Source organism: Pan troglodytes, chromosome 9 (genome assembly GCF_028858775.2).
Source record: "Pan troglodytes isolate AG18354 chromosome 9, NHGRI_mPanTro3-v2.0_pri, whole genome shotgun sequence".
Taxonomy (NCBI): domain Eukaryota; kingdom Metazoa; phylum Chordata; class Mammalia; order Primates; family Hominidae; genus Pan; species Pan troglodytes.
The window spans coordinates 130,835,765-130,857,798 of record NC_072407.2 but is presented as its reverse complement, the minus strand read 5'-3'; the positions used below and the strand labels follow the sequence as shown (position 1 = coordinate 130,857,798).

At 51.5% G+C, this 22,034-nt stretch overlaps 1 protein-coding gene and 1 long non-coding RNA gene across 2 annotated transcripts in view; one reads left to right on the top strand and one right to left on the bottom strand.

The window, feature by feature from the left end:
- Positions 1-296: 296 nt before the first annotated feature.
- The window catches only part of KCNJ5 (potassium inwardly rectifying channel subfamily J member 5), a 31,998-nt gene continuing 10,260 nt past the window's right edge, over positions 297-22,034 (bottom strand). Inside the window, exons 2-3 of the mRNA XM_016922263.3 lie at positions 11,431-12,377; positions 297-6,962 (exon numbers count right to left, since the gene is read on the bottom strand). Of these exons, the coding sequence (XP_016777752.1) occupies positions 6,640-6,962; positions 11,431-12,367 (1,260 nt within the window). The 5' untranslated portion in view covers positions 12,368-12,377 and the 3' untranslated portion in view covers positions 297-6,639. The remainder of the gene's footprint in view (positions 6,963-11,430; positions 12,378-22,034) is intronic.
- On the top strand, positions 17,570-21,330 carry KCNJ5-AS1 (KCNJ5 antisense RNA 1). Its single transcript, XR_008538178.2, has 4 exons — positions 17,570-17,725; positions 19,022-19,202; positions 20,121-20,265; positions 20,924-21,330. It is a non-coding gene; the product is annotated as a KCNJ5 antisense RNA 1 (long non-coding RNA).

Genomic DNA, 22,034 nt, shown 5'->3' with positions numbered 1-22,034 from the left:
ATTTAACAGGTGATTTGGGGGCTGGGCGTGGTGGCTCACGCCTGTAATCCTAGCACTTTGGGAGGCCAAGGTGGGTGGATCACCTGAGGTCAGGAGCTCAAGACCAGCCTGGCCAACATGAGGAAACCCTACCTCTACTAAAAATACAAAAAATTAGCTGGGCATGGTGGCGGGCACCTATAATCCCAGCTACTCGGGAGGCTGAGACAGGAGAATCGCTTGAACTTAGGAGGCAGGGGTTGCAGTGAGCCAAGATTGTGCCATTGCACTCCAGCCTGGGCAACAGAGCAAGACTCTGTCTCAAAAATAAATAAATAAATAAAAGAGGTAATTTGGAATGTGGCATCCAGTGGGCGCACACACACGAGTCCTCAGTGAACCTACACGTCACCTCGTCCTCGCTCACTGCTGCAGCCTCACCCAGCACAGCCGAGGATCTCTCTCCACTTACACTTTTGCTTACTTGGTAGAAAAATGAAGCTCAAAGTATATGTTAATGTGCCCAATTCTCAGTAATTTCTCCTCTGGGATGTAGGATTTTTGCCTCCACCAAGTGAGCCAAGGTAATTTGAATAACAACTTCTGAGTCAACGTAAATACTCACTTAGAGAAAAAGTCAGCAATGTTTCTGTTTTCAAAACTCCTTCCTAGACATTTATTTACCATAAGAAAGTCAGCATGCTTTATTGCTGGGATCTAACAAGGCCTAAGGAGACATCTGCTCTGCATGTGTTGGCGTTGGTCTGCTTCTGACTGGAACCGGCAGAGCGCATCTTCTGGGCCTGGGTGGGTTTTCTCTTCATTTTTTCTTTGTTTTCTTTTTTTTTTGAGACGGAGTCTCGCTCTGTCATCCAGGCTGGAGTGCAGTGATGTGATCTCGGCTCACTGCAAGCTCCGCCTCCTGGGTTCATGCCATTCTCCTGCCTCAGCCTCCTGAGTAGCTGGGACTACAGGTGCCCGCCACCATGCCCGGCTGATTTTTTTTGTATTTTTAGTAGCAGCGGGGTTTCACCGTGTTAGCCAGGATGGTCTCGATCTCCTGACCTTGTGATCCGCCCACCTCGGCCTCCCAAAATGCTGGGATTACGGGCATGAGCCACCGTGCCCGGCCGGCCCCGAGTGGGTTTTCTAAGGGTAACATTCACATTGTTGCTTTTATTAGATTATGTGTCTAGTTCTCCTTCCTCAAATTGCAATCCGAGCTTGACTGACAAATGTGCAAATTCACAGATTCATCGTTTCTCCTGACCTCATGTCTCCATTCTGACACTGAACAGTAATTTTAGTGCAATCCCCAGGCAAGGGCCATCCCCAGAGCTCCTGGCCTTTGCATGGGTCTTTCCCACCCTGAAGGCAATCCACCCTCAGAGTCATCAGGTAGTTTTGCTCATGGCTGAATTTGAGGCTCAGCACGTGCTTTTGGCCCAAGTCCCACGCACAGATTTGCTGATGCCTGGTTACCATGGGTGGGCCATGGGGCCAGATGTGGGAAATGCTCCCACACACATCAGAGCTGTGCTGCCTTTCCCAACTGGAAATACTGCTTCTCATTTTGAATCAGAGCCCTGGTGAGCCACTTTATCCTTTCAGTATGGTGTACCTGAGGGATTTTCAGTAAATATCGGCTCTTCGATATTGCCATGGGGTGACCAGAGCAGAAGAGAATCCAATCTTACATCCTCTACTGCTAAGGACATTTTCAACAGAAACTTTGGGACTTCTCTCGAAAGATCCTGAGATCCTTTGCCAACATTAGATATCACAGACTCCTCTGCCCCTTTCCCACTGTTCAGCAAGAACGATCCTTTTGCAAATGTATGCCCTGGCAGCAGAATGCTAGTCCAAGGGCCCTCTGAAGTAGATATTTTTAAAGTTACTCATTACATAGGTAATGTGGGTTCTGAATATTTGACATTAAAGAATGTACAGAAGTTATTTGGGGGTGGCATGAATGACTTAGTGTGAGAACCCATGCTGCCCATAGGTTCCGCATCTGCCGCCTGCTCTGCCTGCCAACACCTGGTTGCAGCTGCCCCTATCCGGCTCTCTCCTCCCCACCTTTGCCCATTCTCCCACCTCGAAACCAGTCTAGATGTTGATACTACATTTTTAGGCTAACAAAACCAAGAAGGAGAAGGTTTCTACAACTGGCAATGAGTTTAAACGGGCAACTAGTGGCCGTCCGTTTAAAATGAGAAAGAGTTCTGCAAGTTAAAGTCCATTTTATTGTGTGAATTTTTAGCAGTGCAGTGCAGTGCAGTGCAGTGCAGTGGTGTTCTTTTGCATACGAAGATTGATGAATCCTACACGGGGAGAAAAAGATTTGACAGCAGTTTAAGGAGACGTTGTTAGCAAAAACCAAGGCGAGCCGAGTAAGTGGCTTCTCCCCGAAAGCAATTCTTCCCTGTCTAATCTCTTTTTGCAGCTCATTAGTTCTCTGGGAATCAGAAAAAGGTTGTTTCCCAATTATCCCGCCACAGGGGCACATCACGGATGGAAGCCAGGTCTCCGCGGCACAGCACGTGAATCGGCGCGACCCCATCCCAAGAGCCAGGGCTCTCCTTATCTCTGTTGCCTGGGCCTGGCGTGGTGCCGTGGATGCGAGAGTCTAGGCAGGATCACGGCCCTGGCTGTTTGTCTGGGAGGCGCTTGGCACCAAGGCCATGCCTCTTATTACTACCCGTGGCCTTGAGCAAGCTCATGAACCTCTCTCAGCCTCAACTGTCACGTTGGTAAGAGCTTCTCGACAGTGTTTTGAGAATCAAGTGCCTGACCCACGGCAGGCACCTAACACATGCTCCATGGTGCATGGGCAGAAGTGTGTTCAGGGCACAGTCTTAAAAATGACAATGGGCAACTTTTGGTTTTTGGCAACTTCAGTACAAGCAATTTAAGTTTCTCTGGGGCTCACCTCACATGAGGCACAGGATTGATGGGGGCTGGAAGCAAGCCGTGAGATAAGGGGTGTGAAAAAGCGCCCCAGTGTTACAGATCACTAGCAGGGACAGTGCTCCCCAGATGGCAGGGGCTCCTCTTCTCCAGCAAGGTAACTGCTCAAGCCAGGACCTCAACCTCAAAGCAGCAGCAGGAGGCGATGGGCAGTGGGTTCTCTGACTACACAGGAGGCCGGTGGGAGGGGAGTCTGAAGGGGAGAGTCAAAGGCAATGCCCATTCTGCCCTGGCCTGGGGACAGGATCCTTCAGGCAGTGGTGACATCTGTCAGGCGTCAGATTGATGGAGCAAGGAAAACCAGTGGGAACGAGTTCTCTTCTGAGTTCCTGGAGGCTTCTCCCTACAGGGGACATTCTCAGAGAGCTTAAATTAAGGCAAGAAACCAGCTCTCCAAACTTTCAGGGTCTGAAAGTGAAATATCACTTTGGGATTTTGGAGATACTCAAGACTGTGGGAATGACCAGCGCATGACCCCATCTTAAACCACGGCTCAGCTCTCTGGGGTCCATCAGATGTGATGGCATGGGCTCAGAGCCATCACAGAACCAAGGGCAGTGGCCTCTGAGTGGTTTGTATGCAGGAGCAGTGTTTTGAAAATGGCCGGGCGTGGTGGCTCATGCCTGTAATCCCAGCTACTCAGGAGGTTGAAGCATGAGAATCGCTTGAACCTGGGAGGTGGCAGAGGTTGCAGTGAGCTGAGGTTGTACCACTGCACTCCAGCCTGGGCGACAGAGCGAGACCCTGTCTCTACATAAATAAATTAATTAAATGTTTTGAAAGTGACCCCTTGAAACTCTGTCCATCATCAGACTCTGCATTTAGTAAGTCCATGTTTATTCAATAACTTCTAGAAAATGAAGAACTTTTCAAACTTTCATTGCATCAGTTGGTCACCAGGAAGGGGATTTCCTCAGGATGTGAAGGGGGAGTCTTCTTGCTTTTAAACTGGCATGGTAGAAGGCAGAGGAGGCACACTGGGGCGGTGTTGCACTAATCCCAGCATGCCCGGGCTCAGGCCAGGCAGGGAGCTTTGGCAGAGGAACCTCTGCACGCTTCCTCTCCTCTACCCAGAGCTTCTAGACTTGGCCGAGAGATGTGACCCGGTCCTGGCTCATGGAGGGCCCTGGTGGAGTGAGAGAACTGGAGAGTGGCTCCCTTGGTCAGGTGGGGGATGTTTCAGAGTCATGAATGAAGGCAGGTGTGGGGAGGAGCCAGGCCGCTGTCCAGGTGCAAGGCCAGCTTTGCCTTCGCCTTCCCTCCCTCGCTTAGTTGACCCCCATGAGCTCTAACCTGGGGGCACTGACTGGTCCTAAGACAGGCTTAGATCCGGCAAGGGGGTGTGGAATGGTTTTGCTGTTAGTAACCCTGGGGTCCAGGGAGTCCCAGGCGAGTGCTGGCCTCAGCCGGAGGGCTCCAGCTGTAGCTCTGCCGAAAGGCACCCAGCCTTAGTGATGGGCTGCCTCTCTCAGACTCCTGGGGGCATGCAGCTCCCCTGCTGGGGCACTGTCTGCTTCTGCTTTCCCTGAGCCGGGTGCCAGCCCATTCCCCATTCCCTCCAAGGCTTGGGACCACAACTGCACACCCTGCCACTGGTGGGAAGACCCTGCCCACCTCTCAAGATCCAGTCCGGGAGCAAAGCTTACGGAGCCCCTCCCTGGGAGTGGGGAGCCCACAGAGGCAGTTCCCGTCCCAGGCTGCCCCACTCCTCTTCCTTTCAGCCCCAGGCCTAGAAAACACATCTGAGAAGAACCGGGCCTAAGCTCTGAAGCCTTCCCTTTGCTCTGCCTCAACTTCCTACCTCTCTGTGGCTCTGCTCCTCTCCCAGGAAGAAGCGCCATATCCAGGGCAGGAAAAGGCTTCCATTCTCAAAGGCCAGTTGAGAGCTGTGAAAACTGTGGGTGAGGCCTCCATAATTCTGTGGCCTGGGAACATTGGCACTCTATCTCCATGTCAGGCCAGCTAACCCGAAGCCCGTGTGTGTCAACACACATTTCGGGACCTGACAATCTGCCCCCCTCCACCCTTGCTCTTGGGCCTCCAGATCAGAAAAGCCCTGGAAGTTGCTGATTTTCAGGCTCTTCTCTACTCTTTTTCTCTTAACACTCACCCTGCCCCCGAATTCTCCTGCTGACCCCGCTTGCCCTCTTGTTTCCAGCCTGGGAGGGGCAGCCATTCCCTTTGCCTTCCCCAGGCATCCTCCCTGCCCTCCCTGCCCAGCCCTCCCGGTTGTAACTCTGCCTGTGGAGGGAGGCCCAGGGGCTTTTCAGCAGTGGGCTGGGAGCTTGGCTCAGGCTGAACTTGATGGTGAAGGTGCTGAGCCCTGAGGTCAGAGTGTCTTGGCCACAACTGGGGCAGATGCTGATTTTTTTTTTTTTTTTGAGACAGAGTCTCGCTCTGTCGCCCAGGCTGGAGTGCAGTGGCATGATCTTGGCTCACTGCAACCTCCGCCTCCCAGGTTCATGCCATTCTTCTGCCTCAGCTTCCCGAGTAGCTGGGACTACAGGCACCTGCCACCATGCCTGGCTAATTTTTTGTATTTTCAGTAGAGATGGGGTTTCACCGTGTTAGCCAGGATGGTCTCGATCTCCTGACCTCATGATCCACCCGCCTCGGCCTCCCAAAATGCTGGGATCACAGGCGTGAGCCACCTTGCCTGGCCCAGATGCTGATTTTTAAATGCTCCTGGCTCTCCTTTCTCTTTGCCCCATTCCTGTTTCAGGGCCAACTGGCTCATCATGTCCCCTGACACTCAACTTTCTCCCCAGGTCACACCACAGGCTGGCTGAGATTGTGAAAAAAACAAAACAAAACAAAACAAAACAAAACACAAAAACTACTGTGATGATTAGAAGCACTCTGAGATTCTTGGGCCAAAAAGCACTAGCAAAGCCCCAGCTGCTGGGGTTCCCCCTTGGTGGGAGGTGCAGGGCACAGTGTGATTGGGAGTAGGCCAGGAAGCTGCTGATGCCACTATGCATGTGCTCAGAGGGGCTGTCTAGTCCCAGGCCACCTTCTAAGAGTCACTCTAATGAGACCGATTCTCCAATAGGCTACACTGGACACACAGAACACAGCAGAGGAAAAACACACACATTTGGCAGATAACAGCAGAGAACACCAAGGGCTGTACGCTCTGTACCTCTCAGTAATGGGTCGTTGTTATCTGATTTAAAAGGAATTGCCTATGTGATATGGATGGATCTTAACTCATAAGGGCTCTGTGAGCTCATCCCAGACTAGAGGTTTGAGCTCTCATCAGGTAAGTCTCCTCTCTGAATCCACAGCAAGCCTCAGGGTGGAAGGAATGAGGGGACAAGGTGATGGTTCTCTCTAGGTGTCAGCCCCTGGAGGGGTCTTTGAGACCCAAAAAAGGAAGTGACCCAGGGCATGGAGAGAACAGATGCCACCCGGTAACATTCACCATGGGGAAACTCATCCTGGCCTGGCCCTTAGCCAGCACCTACAAGAGGCAGCACTGCCATGGGGGGCCCAGGCAGGATGCCACTGGCTCAGGGAGGCCCTGTGCTGGGAGCTGTGAGGGCTGGGTTTATGGTTCCTCCCCACAGCCTTGATGGCTTCTGAGCCCCCAAACAGCACACTCAACTATTCCCCTCCCCTGCTCCCAGGCTCTGCAGTGTCTGTGTTCACTGAAGCCAGTGACAGGAGGTCTTAGGGAGGCTGCACCCCTCACACGGAGCCCCTGGCCTCCCTGGACCCACCCAGCCCCTTGGGCTCATCTTCTTCATTCTGCTCAGCCTCTGCATCCAGCCCTGCCTCAGCACAGCCCCCCAGCAGTGGGGGGCTGGGGAGGTACTGGAGGAGCCGGCCTTCCCTCTTCATTTCTGCCAGCTCCTTGGCACAGCAGCTGGGTGTGTTGGTCTCATAGGTATCATGGAAGGTGTTGTAGTCCACCTCATAGAAGCCCTTTTCCAAGGTGAGGACTGGTGTGAATCGGTGGCCCCAGAGCACCTCTGTATCCATGTAGGAGCTCCGGGCTTGGCAGGTCATGCCTGGGGAAACGGAAGTTACATGCATTATGATGCAATCATCCATCCATCTATCCATCCATTCATCCATTCATCCATTCATCCATCAATCCATCCATCCATCCATCTATCCATCCATCCATCCATCCAGTCATCTGTTCATCCATCCATCCATCCATCCATCCATCCATCCATCTAATCATCTATCCATCCAACCATCCATCCATCCATCCATCCATCCATCCATCCAACCATCCATCCATCCAGATATGGAAAAAAAGGCAGGAAAGGGCAAAGATATATCCATCCATCCATCCATCCATCCATCCATCCATCCAATTATCTATCCATCCAGATATGGAAAAAAAGGCAGGAAAGGGCAAAGATATAGCCATCCATCCATCCATCCATTCATCCATCCATCCAATCATCCATCCATCCATCCAGTCATCTGTTCATCCATCCATCCATCCATCCATCCATCCATCCATCTAATCATCTATCCATCCAACCATCCATCCATCCATCCATCCATCCATCCATCCAACCATCCATCCATCCAGATATGGAAAAAAAGGCAGGAAAGGGCAAAGATATATCCATCCATCCATCCATCCATCCATCCATCCATCCATCCAATTATCTATCCATCCAGATATGGAAAAAAAGGCAGGAAAGGGCAAAGATATAGCCATCCATCCATCCATCCATTCATCCATCCATCCAATCATCCATCCATCCATCCAATCATCCATCCATCCATCCATCCAATCATTCATCATCTATCCACCCAATTATTTATTCATCTATCCTTCCAATTATCTATCCATCTATCCTATCACCCATCCATCCATCCATCCACTCATCTACCTAATCGTCCATCCATCCAATCATCCATCCATCCATCCATCCATCCAATTATCCATACATTCATGCATTCCTTCATCCATCCAATCACTCATCAAGCATTTCATGAACATCTACTTTGTGCTAAGCATAGTGGAAATGTAAAGCTGAATAAGACACAGTCCTTGCCCTGGAGGAGTTCAAGGCGTAGTGGTGGCAGAAAATTAGAAATCGACATGCATGATTCTGAAAGTCATTTCCTAGAGATTGGAGTGAATAGATGTTGGAATAGTTGAAGGTAGGGACTCCGTTCCTGAAAACAGCATTCAGGTCTAGAAGATTAAGATGGGAAAAAAGGCAGGAAAGGGCAAAGATAAATTCAGCATGAATGAACACGGAGAATCTGACAGGCATTTGGAACATATGGGGATTGTTTTGGGCGGACACATACGGAGAGGGGGCTCCACACTCACATACACACACACACATACACACAGGAAGAGGAGCAGACGCAAACACAGAGCTTGGCTTCTTGATTTGAGGCTGCTCCAATGCCTTGTTTCCCTGTCTACTCAGCCCGTGCCATGCCGATGCTATTTTTAGGTGTTGCTTTCTCTCCAGAGAGGAGGGCAGCTTTGTTTATGGATGAGGAGGCCTCTGTGCTTAGGGTCACAGGAAAGCAGCTTTCTGATATTTAATCTTCTGGCCAAGGAAGGCATTAACTGTGTTGGTTGGGTGCTGAAGGCAACCGTCTCCAGCTCCCACTTTGGGCTTTCTCTGGGAGGGGCTCATACAAAGCAGACCCAGGTCCAAGGCTGCTTCTCAGCCCCAGCGCACCCACACAGGTGGGCCCACAGCCTGCTCTCTGCTCTCAGTGATGCCTGCCTGGGCCGGGCCTCTCCCTTCAGTCGTTACCCTTGTTGTCCCCACAGCCTTGGCAGAGAGGCCCAAACCGGGCCCTGAGCAGCCTAGACCATGCCAGACGTCTGCAGGCTCCCAGGGCCTTGGGAAAGGTATGGGCAGGACCTTTCCCCTTTGGGATCCTCCTGCTCCTCATGGGGTGTGGCAGTGGCTGCCCTATAGCTAGAGATCCTGCTGTGTCCCTGTCATTGCTCAATACGTTTGGAAAGGATTCCCCAGGTGTCAGGTATAGTGATCAGCACAGCTCCTTTTCACCTTGAATTCTCCCAACAGCCCTAAGAGATTGATTTTCCTCACTTTGCTGACAAGGTAAGCAGCTTGCTCAAACCCGCTCAGGCAGGATACGGCAGAGTTGTGCTAGTCAAGCTGAGGCATGGATTCCCAGCCCACACCTGGCTGCATGTGCTTGACAACCAAACCACCCACATCCAGGACAGATGTGGGCCAGGGTCTCCTGCCCTATCTCCCTGGATCTCCCCTACAGTTTGTGGGACAGAGCAAGCATAGCCCGGGTTGTGGGAGGGGAAGAAGGCCAAACCGTGAGGACAAGTGAACGGCGGGCCCCTGACTTTGAGGGAGGCGTGGTTGGGGGTGCAGCGGAGCAGATAGCACTGGCTCCCTCCACTACGAGCCTGTGGGCGCTCTCCCTGCTGCATGGCTGGGGAGTGAGGATGGCCTTGGAGAGTGGTCAGGTGTGCTATGATTTGACCCCATGTCTCTCACCCAATCCCTTTTTTGTGGCTTCAGAGTGGAGTTCTTCCCCTGAAATGCAGCCTGTGTCCTGATTCTGACCCTGGAGGCAAGGGCAGGGTGACCTGCAAGCCCCTAGCTCTGTGGGGGAAAGCTTCCTGAGTCCTGACCGTCCTCGGCCCCGGGGCTGCCCACCTGCCACCATATGCTGCCTGCCAGACTCCAGCCCCCAGCAGATGGCCGAGCAGCCACCTCTGGCACCAGTCCCTGGAGCTTGTCATTGCCCTCTCCTGGTTCCACCAACTTCAAAATGGGAAGGCTTGTGCAGTCTGGGTCTGAGTCCCCTGCCCGGCAGCCAGCTTCCTGGGGGCTGGAATGTGTGCTTGGCCATCTTTCTGACAGGCCCCTAGTATTTTAGTGGGGCAGAGTGGTGAGAGAAGCTCCAGATTTGTAAGTGGAAGAGCTGAATATGAACACTCACTGTCTACATAATGCTTTTTAGGTTCAGCCTCGACATCTGTAAAATGAGACTGAAGCCAGCCCTACACTGTCATTTGCAAGAATTAGAAAAATAGACATGCATCATTCTGAGCGTGACTGAGTTTCTAGAACGCATCCTTAGGGCCTGACCAGCTGCTCATTGTACCTGGTTGAAAAAAAAAAGAGAGAGAGAGAGAAAGGAAGGCACGAGGAAGAAATGAAATATGCAGGATGTGGGGTTTTGCTGCGAGTGGGGTGGGGACTAGGGTTCTCTGCCAGAGTTCAGGCGGTCCCAGGCCTTGGACTCCCTGGAGCCACCTCACAGAGGTCTGCCATGGCTGAGTGGCTGAGGAACTGGGGGGTCCTTGGCTACCAGCTGCTGGTGAGTCAGTAGCTGAGCAGGGAGGTGCCATGCTGGCCACACAAAGGGCATTTTCTTGGGCATACATGGATGTTGATGCCTCAGCATGGATGCACTGTTTTTTTGTGAGAAAGGAGCCTCACCTGCCCTGGGTTCACTAAACCAACCTTCTGCAAGAATGCTGAGGGCTGGCTGCTCCAGAGGGAGCCCAGCCACAAAAGCCCTTCCCCTGCAGCAAAGGTCTCTCCAAGTAAAGGGTTGGTGAGAACCTTTTGAGTTTAGGAAATTCTGCATCCCCTCCTCTCCCAGTGATGAGGCTCAGTGGGTAAGGACAGCGAGAAGTCCACTGTAAAGAAACCAGTTCGCTTTTGTTTCGCCCTGTGATTACCAGAGCTATCTGACCAGGGAGCTCTTCTGGGTAGAACACTTGTTCCAAGAAGGGGCAGTTTGTCCTGTTGGAAACAAGTGCTGGCTCTGGGGTCCCTGGTCTCAATTTCCATCCTAGCTCTATCATTCGAAAGTGCTTGCTCTTGGGCAAATAATTTAGCCTGTCTGTGTCCCTGTGTCTTTATCTGTACCTTAATAAAAACTATCTTGGCTGGGCACTGTGGCTCACGCGTGTAATCCCAGCACTTTGGGAGGCCGAGGCAGGTGGATCACAAGGTCAGGAGTTCGACACCAACCTGGTCAACATGGTGAAACCCTGTCTCTACTAAAAATACAAAAATTAGCCAGGTGCAGTGGCGGGCACCTGTAATCCCAGCTACTCCAGAGGCTGAGGCAGGAGAATCGCTTGAATCCGGGAGGTGGAGGTTGCAGTGAGCCGAGATCGGGCCACTGCACTCTAGCCTGGGTGACAGAGCAAGACCCTGCCTCAAAAATAAACAAACAAACAAAATAACAACAACAATAACCCACTATATCTCATAGGGCGTGGGAGGACATTTGGCCAGATGATAGATGTTTATTGTTTAGGACGGTGCCTGAAAGTTGGGAAGTTCCTGTCAGTGTTAGCTATTGCTATTACTCAATCTTGAGTACCAGTACCCCTCAAACCACAATTTAGGGATTGAATGTGTTGCCTGCGCCACCCCAGGACTCTCAGGCACAGACCTGCATCTTCTGGAGTCACAGTTGCCTAAGTCTGAAGTGTAGGTAGGGCCACCTGTGGCTGAGGAGGACAAAGCGCCTTACCTGTGGCTTCCACCATCCCTTCTAGAATGACCACAACTTCAAACTCTTCCTGATGCAGCTGAGCCTGAGACATCTCCCAGAAAGGGCTCTTCTCGTTGATCTCGTGGGAGATGATCAGAGGAGACACCAGGAAGAGGCGGTCGTCGCCCGTGTCAAAGCCCACGTTGATGTCTGTCTGGTTCAGGGGGATGAACTCCCCCTCTTTGGTCTGCCGGGACTTGATGAGCTTGGCCCGGATGGAGGCCTCCACGATGTGGGAGTTGCGGAGGTCGCCCACCCGGAACATGAGGCACAGCTTCTCGTCCCGCATGGAGATGACTGCGTTGTTGGAAAACATGAGGGTCTCCGCTCTCTTCTTGGGCTGGCTGATCTTGACAAACATGCACCCCACCATGAAGGCATTGACGATGGAGCCCAGGATGGCCTGGACCAAGAGGAGTATAATCCCCTCTGGACACTTCTCTGTGATGACTCGGAAGCCATACCCAATGGTTGTTTCTGTCTCAATGGAGAACAGGAAAGCGGACACGAAGCCACTGAGGTTTTCAACACAAGGAATCCACTCTTGGTCGCCAACATGGTCCAGGTCACCCCGGATATAAGCAATGAGCCACCAAATGAAGCCGAAGAACAGCCAGGTGACAGTGTAAACCATGGTGAAGACGAGCAAGTTGAAGCGCCACTTGAGGTCCACCAGGGTGGTGAAGAGGTCACTCAGGTACCGGTAGGTCTCCTGGACGTTGCCGTGGTGCACGTTGCACTTGCCGCTCTTCTCCATGTAGCGCTGGCGTGGCTTCTTGCCCTCGGCCAGCAGGCGCGTACGGTCTGTGGCAATGGGGACATAATCGCGGGCCTGTTTTGGAATCTTCTTGGGGTCCCAGGGAGTAACTCCAATCTCCATGTCCTGGTTCATGGCATTCCTAGAATCGCCAGCCATAGCTGGGATGCTTTGAGTTAAAAAGACACCATCAGTGAAGTGGGCTGTTCTGATTCACTAGAACACAAGATGGAAGGCCACCCCCACCCTGGGGCTCTCCCAGGCTTCTCTTCTGTTATCCAGGGGTCAGGGCATGAAATCCTCAAGGGCAGGGGCCTCACTCTCTTATAGGGTTCTTTTGTATCCCTGGTGCCTAGTACAGAGTCTAGCACAAAATAGATGCTTGCTAGCTGTTTGTTGAATGAATAAATGAACAATATCTAGGTGCAAACTACACATTAAGTGTTGAAAGGGTTTGAGAAACCTGGGAGCAATTTAAAAAGAATAATCACAATAGTTTATTAAATACCTACTGTGTCCCACGCATTACATGTGGATTGTGGCTTCTTATCGCCACAGCAATTCACTGGCATTAGATATTGGAATCCCCACTATATAAATACTATATTGTTTGCTTATGAATCAGGCTTAATTCAAACAGTCTCTCTCCCACCATCAGAATGTAAGCTCCACAGGGGCGTAAGTTTGTGTTCGTTTTGTTCTCTGGTATTCCAAGCACTTAGAACACAGTCCGGCACATGGATGTATTCAAAAAGTACTTACTGAGTAATTGGATGGATAAATAAAAAAACGGGCTTCCAAAGAGGTTAAGTGACACCCAGGCCACCAAATATCAGGCAGAGCTGATTTTTGGATTCCTGCTCATCTGGCCCAAGCCTGTGCTGTTTCTTTCATTCCTTGCTGTCTCCATTTATCTTGAGGTCTTTTAGCAGCAGACAGAAAGGAAAAGGCAGCATGTATCTGATTTGTCAATTGGTCACCCCTACCGTCTGAGTATGAAGTCTGCAGCCATCTGAGCGCTTATTAAAATGACAAATTGCTGTGTAGGCCCGCCATTAGAAAATTTGATTCCCTGTCCTCTAAGAAATGGAACTGGACAGGATGTTAATGGCCCCAAAGCTCTTCAAAGGGTGTAATGTGTTTGTGGGGGTACCTACCACACTTCCAAGAGATACCCACACACCTGCAATACAGGTGTCTGATAGTCCCCTCAAAACCCATTTAATGAGCTTTAAGACTCTCATTCAGTTGGGAAAGACCTCTTTAATTAACAATAACAGACAACATTTCTGAGCACTCAGAAGCCAGGAACTGCACTAGGAAATTTTTATCCATTGGCTGATTTAATCCTCACAACATGGTTAGATAAATACCATTATTATCCCCCCATTTTTCAGAAGAGAAGAATGAAGCTCACTTAGCATGTGGCCAAGTGAGGTTTTGGGTCTAGGTTTATCTGGCTGCAGCCCAAAGGCTGACCCACAGCACTCACCACACAACGGCCAGCAGACACTGATGCTCCGTGGGCTCATGCTAAGGCTGATGACCTGCTCCCTTCAGAAAGTTCTATGAGCTTCTGGCCCTGGGAAACATCACCTTAGGGATACTATCTTTCAACCCTTCTTCCTCTTTATAAGTAAGTCTTCCTTGAATTCGCAGTTACCCTCCCTCCCAGGTATAGGGTCCCCCAGGAACCCCCACTTACTTATCTGTCCTGATCGAGAAACACAGAATGCCTAGACTGCTCTGTCACTTGGCCAGCTGCATGTCTTTTCCTGCAGGCCTGAGCCCTGGAAACATTCCCTGGCACTGAAACCCTGTTTAGGTTGTTACCTGAAATACTGAAAGATTAAACATGTTGCTAAACATGTAGGAATTAGCCCAACCTTGGGCCAAATAACTCCATAACCCAGAGCCCTTGCCGCAGACATACTTAAGCGGAGCACCTCTTTTCTTGCTGTCTGTCATGAGGACCAGTGCAGCGCTCTACATGTAAGTTCCCCTAATAAGTGCTTTGGAACTTGGTGATTTCTTCTTTGGAATCTCAACTGACCCCATTTGGGGATGGTTTGGGCAGTCCCTTGCAGGAATTCCCCTGCCACCATTCTGAGGGTGACTCCAGCTGCAGGTTCCACCAGGCAGAACACCGGGAAGCTGTGTCCCCAGTAGAACAACCTGGAAAAAGGTCTGTCAACCACTGAGCTGACTGCCTAATGGCAAACCAAGGTAGATTCCAGCTGTCCTGGGGAGTCAGATGACCCTGGCAGGCCTTTTCCTGTGCTGCCTGGGTGATTATAGCAATTTCAAGATAACCTTTAAAACATCATATCAAAAGGTCATCTGAAGGGCTTTGTCCCAGATGTCCATTGGCCATTTCCCATTCTGCATAGGGCCACCTGCTTCCTGCTCCTTCATGTGGCAGTTAACAAAGATAAATGAGACAAGGAGGAAAATGCTTGGGGCTATCTTTGCAGAATCCCAAGGAGGAATTTGCTCTGCCTTAAGTGGGAGACTTCATCCTGAAAACTCAATCACAGATGCTCAGAGATGATGGAAAATGCTGCTGTCCCGAGGCCCCGTGTATTCTGGACACCCCAGCTGTTGGAACCAAGATAGGCTTCCAATGGGGGTGCCGCTGTGGACTCCCTGAGCCACTGAGGTTGGGCAGGGCAGGCACAGTGCCACAAGAATGAGTCATTGGCCGGGGCACATGGGAGCTCACATCCTCCTGTACTCAGCTCTTTGGGGAAACAGCTTGCTGCTGATTTTCTGCACTGTTTCCTTCTTTATTTTTAAACATACTTGCATACATTCTTGTAGGCGAAGGCTTTGTGCTGTACTAGAAACGGGAAAATGTTTTCTAGGAGACTTCAGCCCAGATAGGAAAACTTTTTGCGTCTGGCAGATAGGAAAGGGCGGTTTACTTTTGATTTGATATTGGGACGCATTCCTGTGTGCTGGAATCATCCGCAGAAGTCATTCCTTGCTCAACCCAGGGTAACATCTGGATTCTAACTCAGTGTCCAACAAACCAGCTTTGTGGTCCAAATACAAACAAACTTAACTTTCTTTGCCTCAGTTTACTCTGCTATAAATCCCAGATAATATCCTCTGCTCCTCCAGCCCTGGGAGCCAATTGTAGGGATTCATGGAAAGAATACATGATACAAACATAAGTATAAATAAAATAAACATACGTATTCATATCTCTCCTCAAATTGAAATTTAATGCAATATCCCATTAACCCCATTTTAAAGATGAAGAAAGAGAGGTAGAGATTATCTAAGACAAATAGCTAAAGGCCCAGTGGGCAATTTGCAGGGCAAGCATTGAGCTGACCGGCATGCAGCCTCTACTGTTTAGATTTCTTTTAAGGGTAAGTAAAATCCCCATCCTTGAAACCCCTGGCTTCCAGTGTTGTGTGCCTATCAAGTCAAAAGGATTTTCAGGGACAATGGAGATGAAATTCTTTAATCAGGTTTTCGAGATCCGTTCTATTAATTATGCACTCATTAAGCACACATTAATTGAGGAACTACTATAGCCAAACCCCTGTGCTAGGAGCTGGACATAAAGCAGTGAAGAAGATAAACGCAGAGCCAGCCCTCCCATAGTTGATATTCTAGCATTTCCTCTTTGAAGCTAGGGTTTTTGTAGAACTGTCTGTAGAGGACAGACAGGGAGGAATGCTGTGGCTGGCCTAGGTAAGCTGAGCATCCTAGCTACTCTCTGCAGGACGCAGGGAAAGGCACTGACTTGAGCAAATCCTATTAAGCCTCATCAAGCCTGTTACTTCTCTTCTTCCATCCTCTCCTGTGTCTGTGAATGGGAAGCTGTGTTGAGACATGATGAAAGCTTTTGGAAAAGACAAGAGCTTCAAGTCCAGCAAAGTGGTTTAATCCCTTTGATAGGAAAACGCAAGTGGAGAAAGACTCAAAAGAGGCAAAATCAAAGGAAGTTGTACTTCAGATGATGCATTAGTGAATGTGACATCCATTTAGATGGACCTCTGAATTAAGAATGTCAAACATCACGCACCCACAGGGAGGAAAACTTGGTGTCATGGCGTGGTCTAGAATGTCAGGAGTCAGGGCCACAGCAACTTGATAAGAGCCTTGCTTGGGGGTCAGCAGGGCTTCCTGGAGAGACCACTGGGTTGGGAGTCTTTTCACAGACTCAGTCTCCCTATCTGTGATCACAAACATCTTTATCAATTTCCTACTTTCTAAGATATGCTGGATCAAAATGTACCACTCTCTGAGCTTTGAAACACGGGATGAAGTTGGAGGAAGAGGAATGGAGGAGGGCGTGCTTATGTCTCATATGAAGATATTTGTATACTCTTCTATGGGAATATATATGACTGTACTCATAGGAAAATGCTCCAAACTGGTTGGTGAACAGGCTGCCCCAGTCCCCTCAAGGCCCTTTAGGGTTAGCAGGAAGCATTCAAGGTGTTACACTTGAATGTAACACCAGAATACATGCTGGGGACAGAGAAGGCACTTGTAAGTAGGCAGAATTCCAACACACCCTCGTGATTCCTGCCCCCTGGTATACACCCCCTGAGGAACCCCAGGAAATCCTCACTCCCATGACTGGGGCATGTCATATGGCAGAGCTGAACTGAAGAAAGAAAGTTCATCTGGGGTGAGCTTGACCCAATCATAAGCCCTTTGAAGGGATTGGGCTTTTCCCGAAGTAAGAGATTCAAATTATTAGAGGAATTAGACAGAGGGGGCTTCTCCTTTGCTGGTTTTAAAGATGGAGGGGGCCACACGGCAAGGAATGTGGGTGACCTCTGGGAGCTGAGAGCAGCCCCCAGATGATAGCCAGCAAAAAAGTGAAGACCTCAGTCCTACAACCACAAAGACCTGAATTCTGCCAGAACCACAGGAGCTTGAAGGGGGCCCTGAGTTCCACATGAGAATGCTGGCCTCGCTGACACCCTGGTTTTGGCCTTGTGGGAACAGAGCAGAGGACACAGTCGCATCAAGCCTGGACTTCTGACCTACAGAACTGTGAGCTGATAAATGGGTGCTGTTTCCAGCCACTATGTCTGTGGTCATCTGTTATGGCAGAAATAGAAAATCCAGTACAGAAAGGGAAGTAAACAGTTAGGAAGGCTGACTCTGGCATCAGATGACCTAGGTTCCTATTTTGCCTGGAGCTGAGGCACATTTGGAAAAGTTACTTCTCTAAGCTTCCGTTGCTTTATTTGCAAAATGGGGATAACAGTACTCACCAAAAAGAGCTGCTGCGAAGATGAAATGAAAGGTGTGTGTACAGAGCCTGGTTTACAGGAGCCCTCCTGAGAGGTAGCTCTTAGGATTTTCCACCAGGGGGCAGGGCTGGGAAAGGGGCTGGAGGGGTGGGGGTGAGGGGCAGGAGTGCTTCAAACACCTTGAAGATAAGGAAGGAGAATCAGCAAGTCCCGAGTTCCTACGGTGTGTCCGCATCGTGCTCCCACTCCCGGGAGAGAGACATTATCTTCAGTTTACAAAAGGGGAAAGCAGGTGAGAGTTTAAAAACCTCGCCCGGAATCGCACAGCTAGTGCTGCAGGCTCTCCGGATTCCGCAGCAGCTGCTCTCGATGAGGGCATGCCTGGAGGCCCTGCTCCGCCGCAGCGTCTGCGCGATAGGGAACCCGGGCCCCTTTCCTCCCCCCGCCCCGCCCCCCCAGAAGCCACGCCTGAGGAATTTTCTAAGACCTTTCCCTTTCGTCCCTCCCACGCCTAAGGTCCAGGTCCCAGGGCTTTCCCTTGCACCTTCATCCCTGGCCCTGCAGAGGCCTGCTTCTCGCTTCCAGGGTCGCCAGAGCGCCCCTCCCGCCTCCCCGCCATCTCTTGGCCGGATCGTGCGAGAGAAGGGGAGGAGGTTGGGACGGGGGAGGGGGGCTGCGACAGGGGAGGGGAGCCTGGGAGAGATGGGGAGGGAGGCTGGGACGGGGGAGCCCGAGCGCGGCAGGAACCGGGAGCCCTGAGCGCCACAACGTCTAGCGTGGCCTCGGAGGGTGACACAGGGGAGACCCCTCACCCCGCAGGGGACGAAGCCCCCAGTGCGGCTGGATAAGGCGGTGCTCGCCGCCTGGGTGTGGCCCCCTGGTCAGCGGCAGCTCTGCGGCTGCGGAGGAGGCGGGGCTGGGGGATGCGGGGTGGGAGGGTGAGAGCCAGGAAGGGCCTGCGGAGGGGAGACAGGCCCTGTCCCCAGGGAACGGGCGTGGGGAGGCCGTTGGCAGTGCCGGGGACTCCCCGCCAGCGGGTCTCTCTTCCTGGAGGAAGGGCGGGCCAGCGGCCCCAGCCACCCAGAGACTGTGCCCAAGCCACACCGGTGGACAGGATCCTCCCAGGGGCCAGTCCTGGTTTCCCAGCTTTTCACAATTACCAACCTTAAAACAAAACAAAATTATCCTCTAGTGTACTCGGAGGTTTAATGGCACAGAGCCCGGTGGTAATAAATCTTTAAAAACCCATCAGGTATTTCATTTAAAAACCGCACCATTTTGCAGCTATTTGTTCTATCAACTTAGGTCTGTGTCTATTTTTGAATTCCTGAACGTTTTACGGGTTTACTTTTTGAGCCTGTTTGTTTCATAGCACATGAGGGAGTAGGTGTGAAATCCCAGTGGAAGCTGACAGAGGGCTTCACTCACTCAGTCAATTAGTCAGCGAACCCCCACTCAACACCCACTGGGTGTTTGAATTATGTTGAGCTCTGGGGGTAGAAGGAAGTCGACTCACACTTCACTGGCATTCGTTCCTGTGCTTTCCCTTCCTGGGGATCTGGCTAAAATGCGGGTTCTGATTCTGTAGGTCTGGGGTTTCCAGAGTCCGCGGTTTTGCCAAGAAGCCGCAGTGATGTTGACGCGGCTGGTCCTCAGTGCACACCTGAGTAGCACGACCTCTCCGCCCTGGACGCACGCTGCCATCAGCTGGGAGCTGGACAACGTGCTGATGCCTAGTCCCAGAATCTGGCCCCAGGTGACTCCAACAGGTAATGAGATTGAGGACCCTTGATGCGTTCTCTGTCCGCAAGGAGTTCCTGGTCTGGTGGGGAGTACACAGGCAAAAAAATCAGTGCAGTAGAGAGTGAGAGAGAGGCCAGGGTGCAGTCCTGAATTTGGCTTGTCTGGGGCGGGCGAGGAAGAGTCAGGAAGGCCCTGGTGAGGAAGGCGTCCAGTGAGCAGGGTGAGGTGGCAGAGCCTTGTGGGCCTGAGAACAGGGGAGCAAACAGTAATAATAGCTCCGGCATGGAATCCCTGTTCTGTGCCATCTTTGTGCTGAGTGTTTTTCATGCATTGTATCATTTAATCCTGAAACAGATCTATTAAGTCCGTTTTAGTCGCCTCATTTTACAGGTCACAAAAGCAGAGTGATGTGGTAGCTTGCTTCAGGCCACACAGTTACTAAGCAGCGGGCTAGGTTTTGTCTGATTCCAAAGGCTCTAAGTGCAGCCACTGCTGCCTGGGAGGTTGGTTCCTCCTGAGCCCTCTGGGTGTGATGGGGTTGTTCTGAGCCCCCGGGGGAGCACCAGGGAAGGAACTCATGATTTCCTGCCGTGCGGCCCGCTGTGCACAAGCTGCCCAGCAGCTCGGGTCACTTCCCGCCAGCCAGGGCTGTGTTCTCCCTCTCCCTCCTGCTCCCCTCCAGCATGCTCCCTACTCATCTAACAGCTGCTCCTCGGTGTTTCTAACCACAATACTTGCCCCCAGAGGTCCCTGATTGCTCCCAGGAAATAAGATGTCCATGCATCCCAGGTAACACCTGTCATTCTGGCACCGTCACCAAGAGTGCCCCGTCACTCTCTGAAGGTCTGCTTGGACAACGGCCCCCACAGTAGAAACAAGACCACTAACTAGCAGCCACTGATTTCATTCTTAACACCCCTTCACTGGATTCTCCTTCATCTAAGGCAGGTCTGCCTCTGCCAGGAGTGAGGGTAGCACCTCCTCACTCTGGAATTTCTCAGCTGGGCAGGATGTGCATGCCATAGTAACCAGAACCTGTGAGTCTGTGCTGAGCTCTGCCGTCTACACCCACGGCTGTGGCTATGTGAGGTCAGTGAGTGCAGCTGCCGGATCGCGTTCTTCCAACACAGACACACTCTACATCCTTCTTGGTCACGTGCAATTAGTAGGCTTTCTGCTATTTTTATTTAAATGGGATGTCTTAGAGCTTCATTTTCATATTTTGATGTAGAGAAACATTTAAAATATTGCATTCTCTTTATTTTAGGAAAAGCACATATACAAACCCATGATAAATGCAACCAAAACTTGCCCTGGGTTTGGGGGACATGGTAGGGGGTGGTGGGGACTGTGGTGAGCTGTACACACACGCAGTTCTAAAGCGGCAGCTGCTACTCGGCTCTAGTTCATTATTGCCTTGCCATGCCATGGAGCCAGTACTGCAAGATCCTCCCTTTGCTTTTTCCAGAAAAGCCAGAAATTAAACTTTTGAAGATGAAATTTTTTTTCCATGTTGACCACTAATTCAACAATTTTTGAAAAAATTGAGCAAGCCATAGAGAATCTATGTGTGAGTCAGATTCAGTCTGTCAGCTGCCGGTTCGTATTTCTGGGCTAGGGAGTCGGAGAGAGGCCTTTTCCGCCCATGGACATGTTGGGCTGCGTTGTGAGTTAGGCTGAGAGTGCTGTTAAGAGTTGTGGTAGTGCCACTGAATTTCTGTCACAGCCTCCCTGTTTGCACTAACAGGTCTGCCACAAACATTACCTGTCAGTCCTCAGGACAACAAAGGCAGGCGGCCCGGCAGGAAGAGGAGAACTCAATCTGCAAGGCCCATGATAGTAGAGAGGGCCGCCTGGGCTACCCCCTCAGTGCCCATCAGCCTGGTTCCGGTGGTCCTAACTAGCCCTGTCTCCTTGCCAATAGCCCTGTGCTCCCAAGCCCCCTCCCCCTTGCAGACGGCTGCTATGACATCCCTGTTCCTTAAAGTGTGGGGTTCCTCGCTGCCTTCTCCTCCCTAACTGGCACCCTGTGCAAACCTGCTGCAGAGAACAGCGTCTCGGGCAGTGCGATAGTCCTCCAGTTCACCAACAGTAAAAGTGGTCTCAATGGGGAGAGCTGTCTGACTGCAAGCGCTGAGTCCTTCCAGGGGAGGGCTGGAGGGACAGGAGGGTGGACCAGGTGGCCTCCTGAGCTGGTTCCTGGCGCCGATGTAATGGATGCTGATTACCAGCGGTGAGGGCATCGTGGAAGGGACTGCAGAGCTGTGCGAGATGAGTGGAATGAGGCCCCAGGTGCTGATTTTTGTGCCCAGGATGCTCCTGGCTGTCATGGGCTCCCAGGGGCTCCAGGCATGCACCGCTCTTCCACCTCTTCTCGAAGCAGAATGCCCCAGAAAGGGCACCTTTACTATCCAGGGTGGCTAGAGTCGCCGGTGGCTGTGCATGGGGGCTGAGGGCTAGAATCAGGGCAAGGGGCTTTCAGTGAGACACAGAGCCAGGCAGGGACAGCGCGGATCTCAGAACAGTCTTTGTCAGATGGGACACTTCATCCCCGCGGAGCTGTCCGTGCACACAGCGTTCTCTGATTGCCGAGCTGTTAAGCGCTCTGCGGAAGGGAGCTGCTGGGAAGGCGGACGAGGCATCTCAGGTGGGTGAGGGGCTCCGCTGCATCGGCCTTGCTCAGACCCACCATCCCTGGGGAGCTGTCACTGACGCCCAGGTCTCCCCTTCTCAGTACATCCTGTGCCTCCTTTCTGGGCTGCCTCTGTCCCTCAAAGGGGAGCTCCCCACATGGGTGGGATTATTGTTGAGAACAGTCAGGGTGTTGACGAGGATGCAGGACTGAGGTTGCTCCCAGA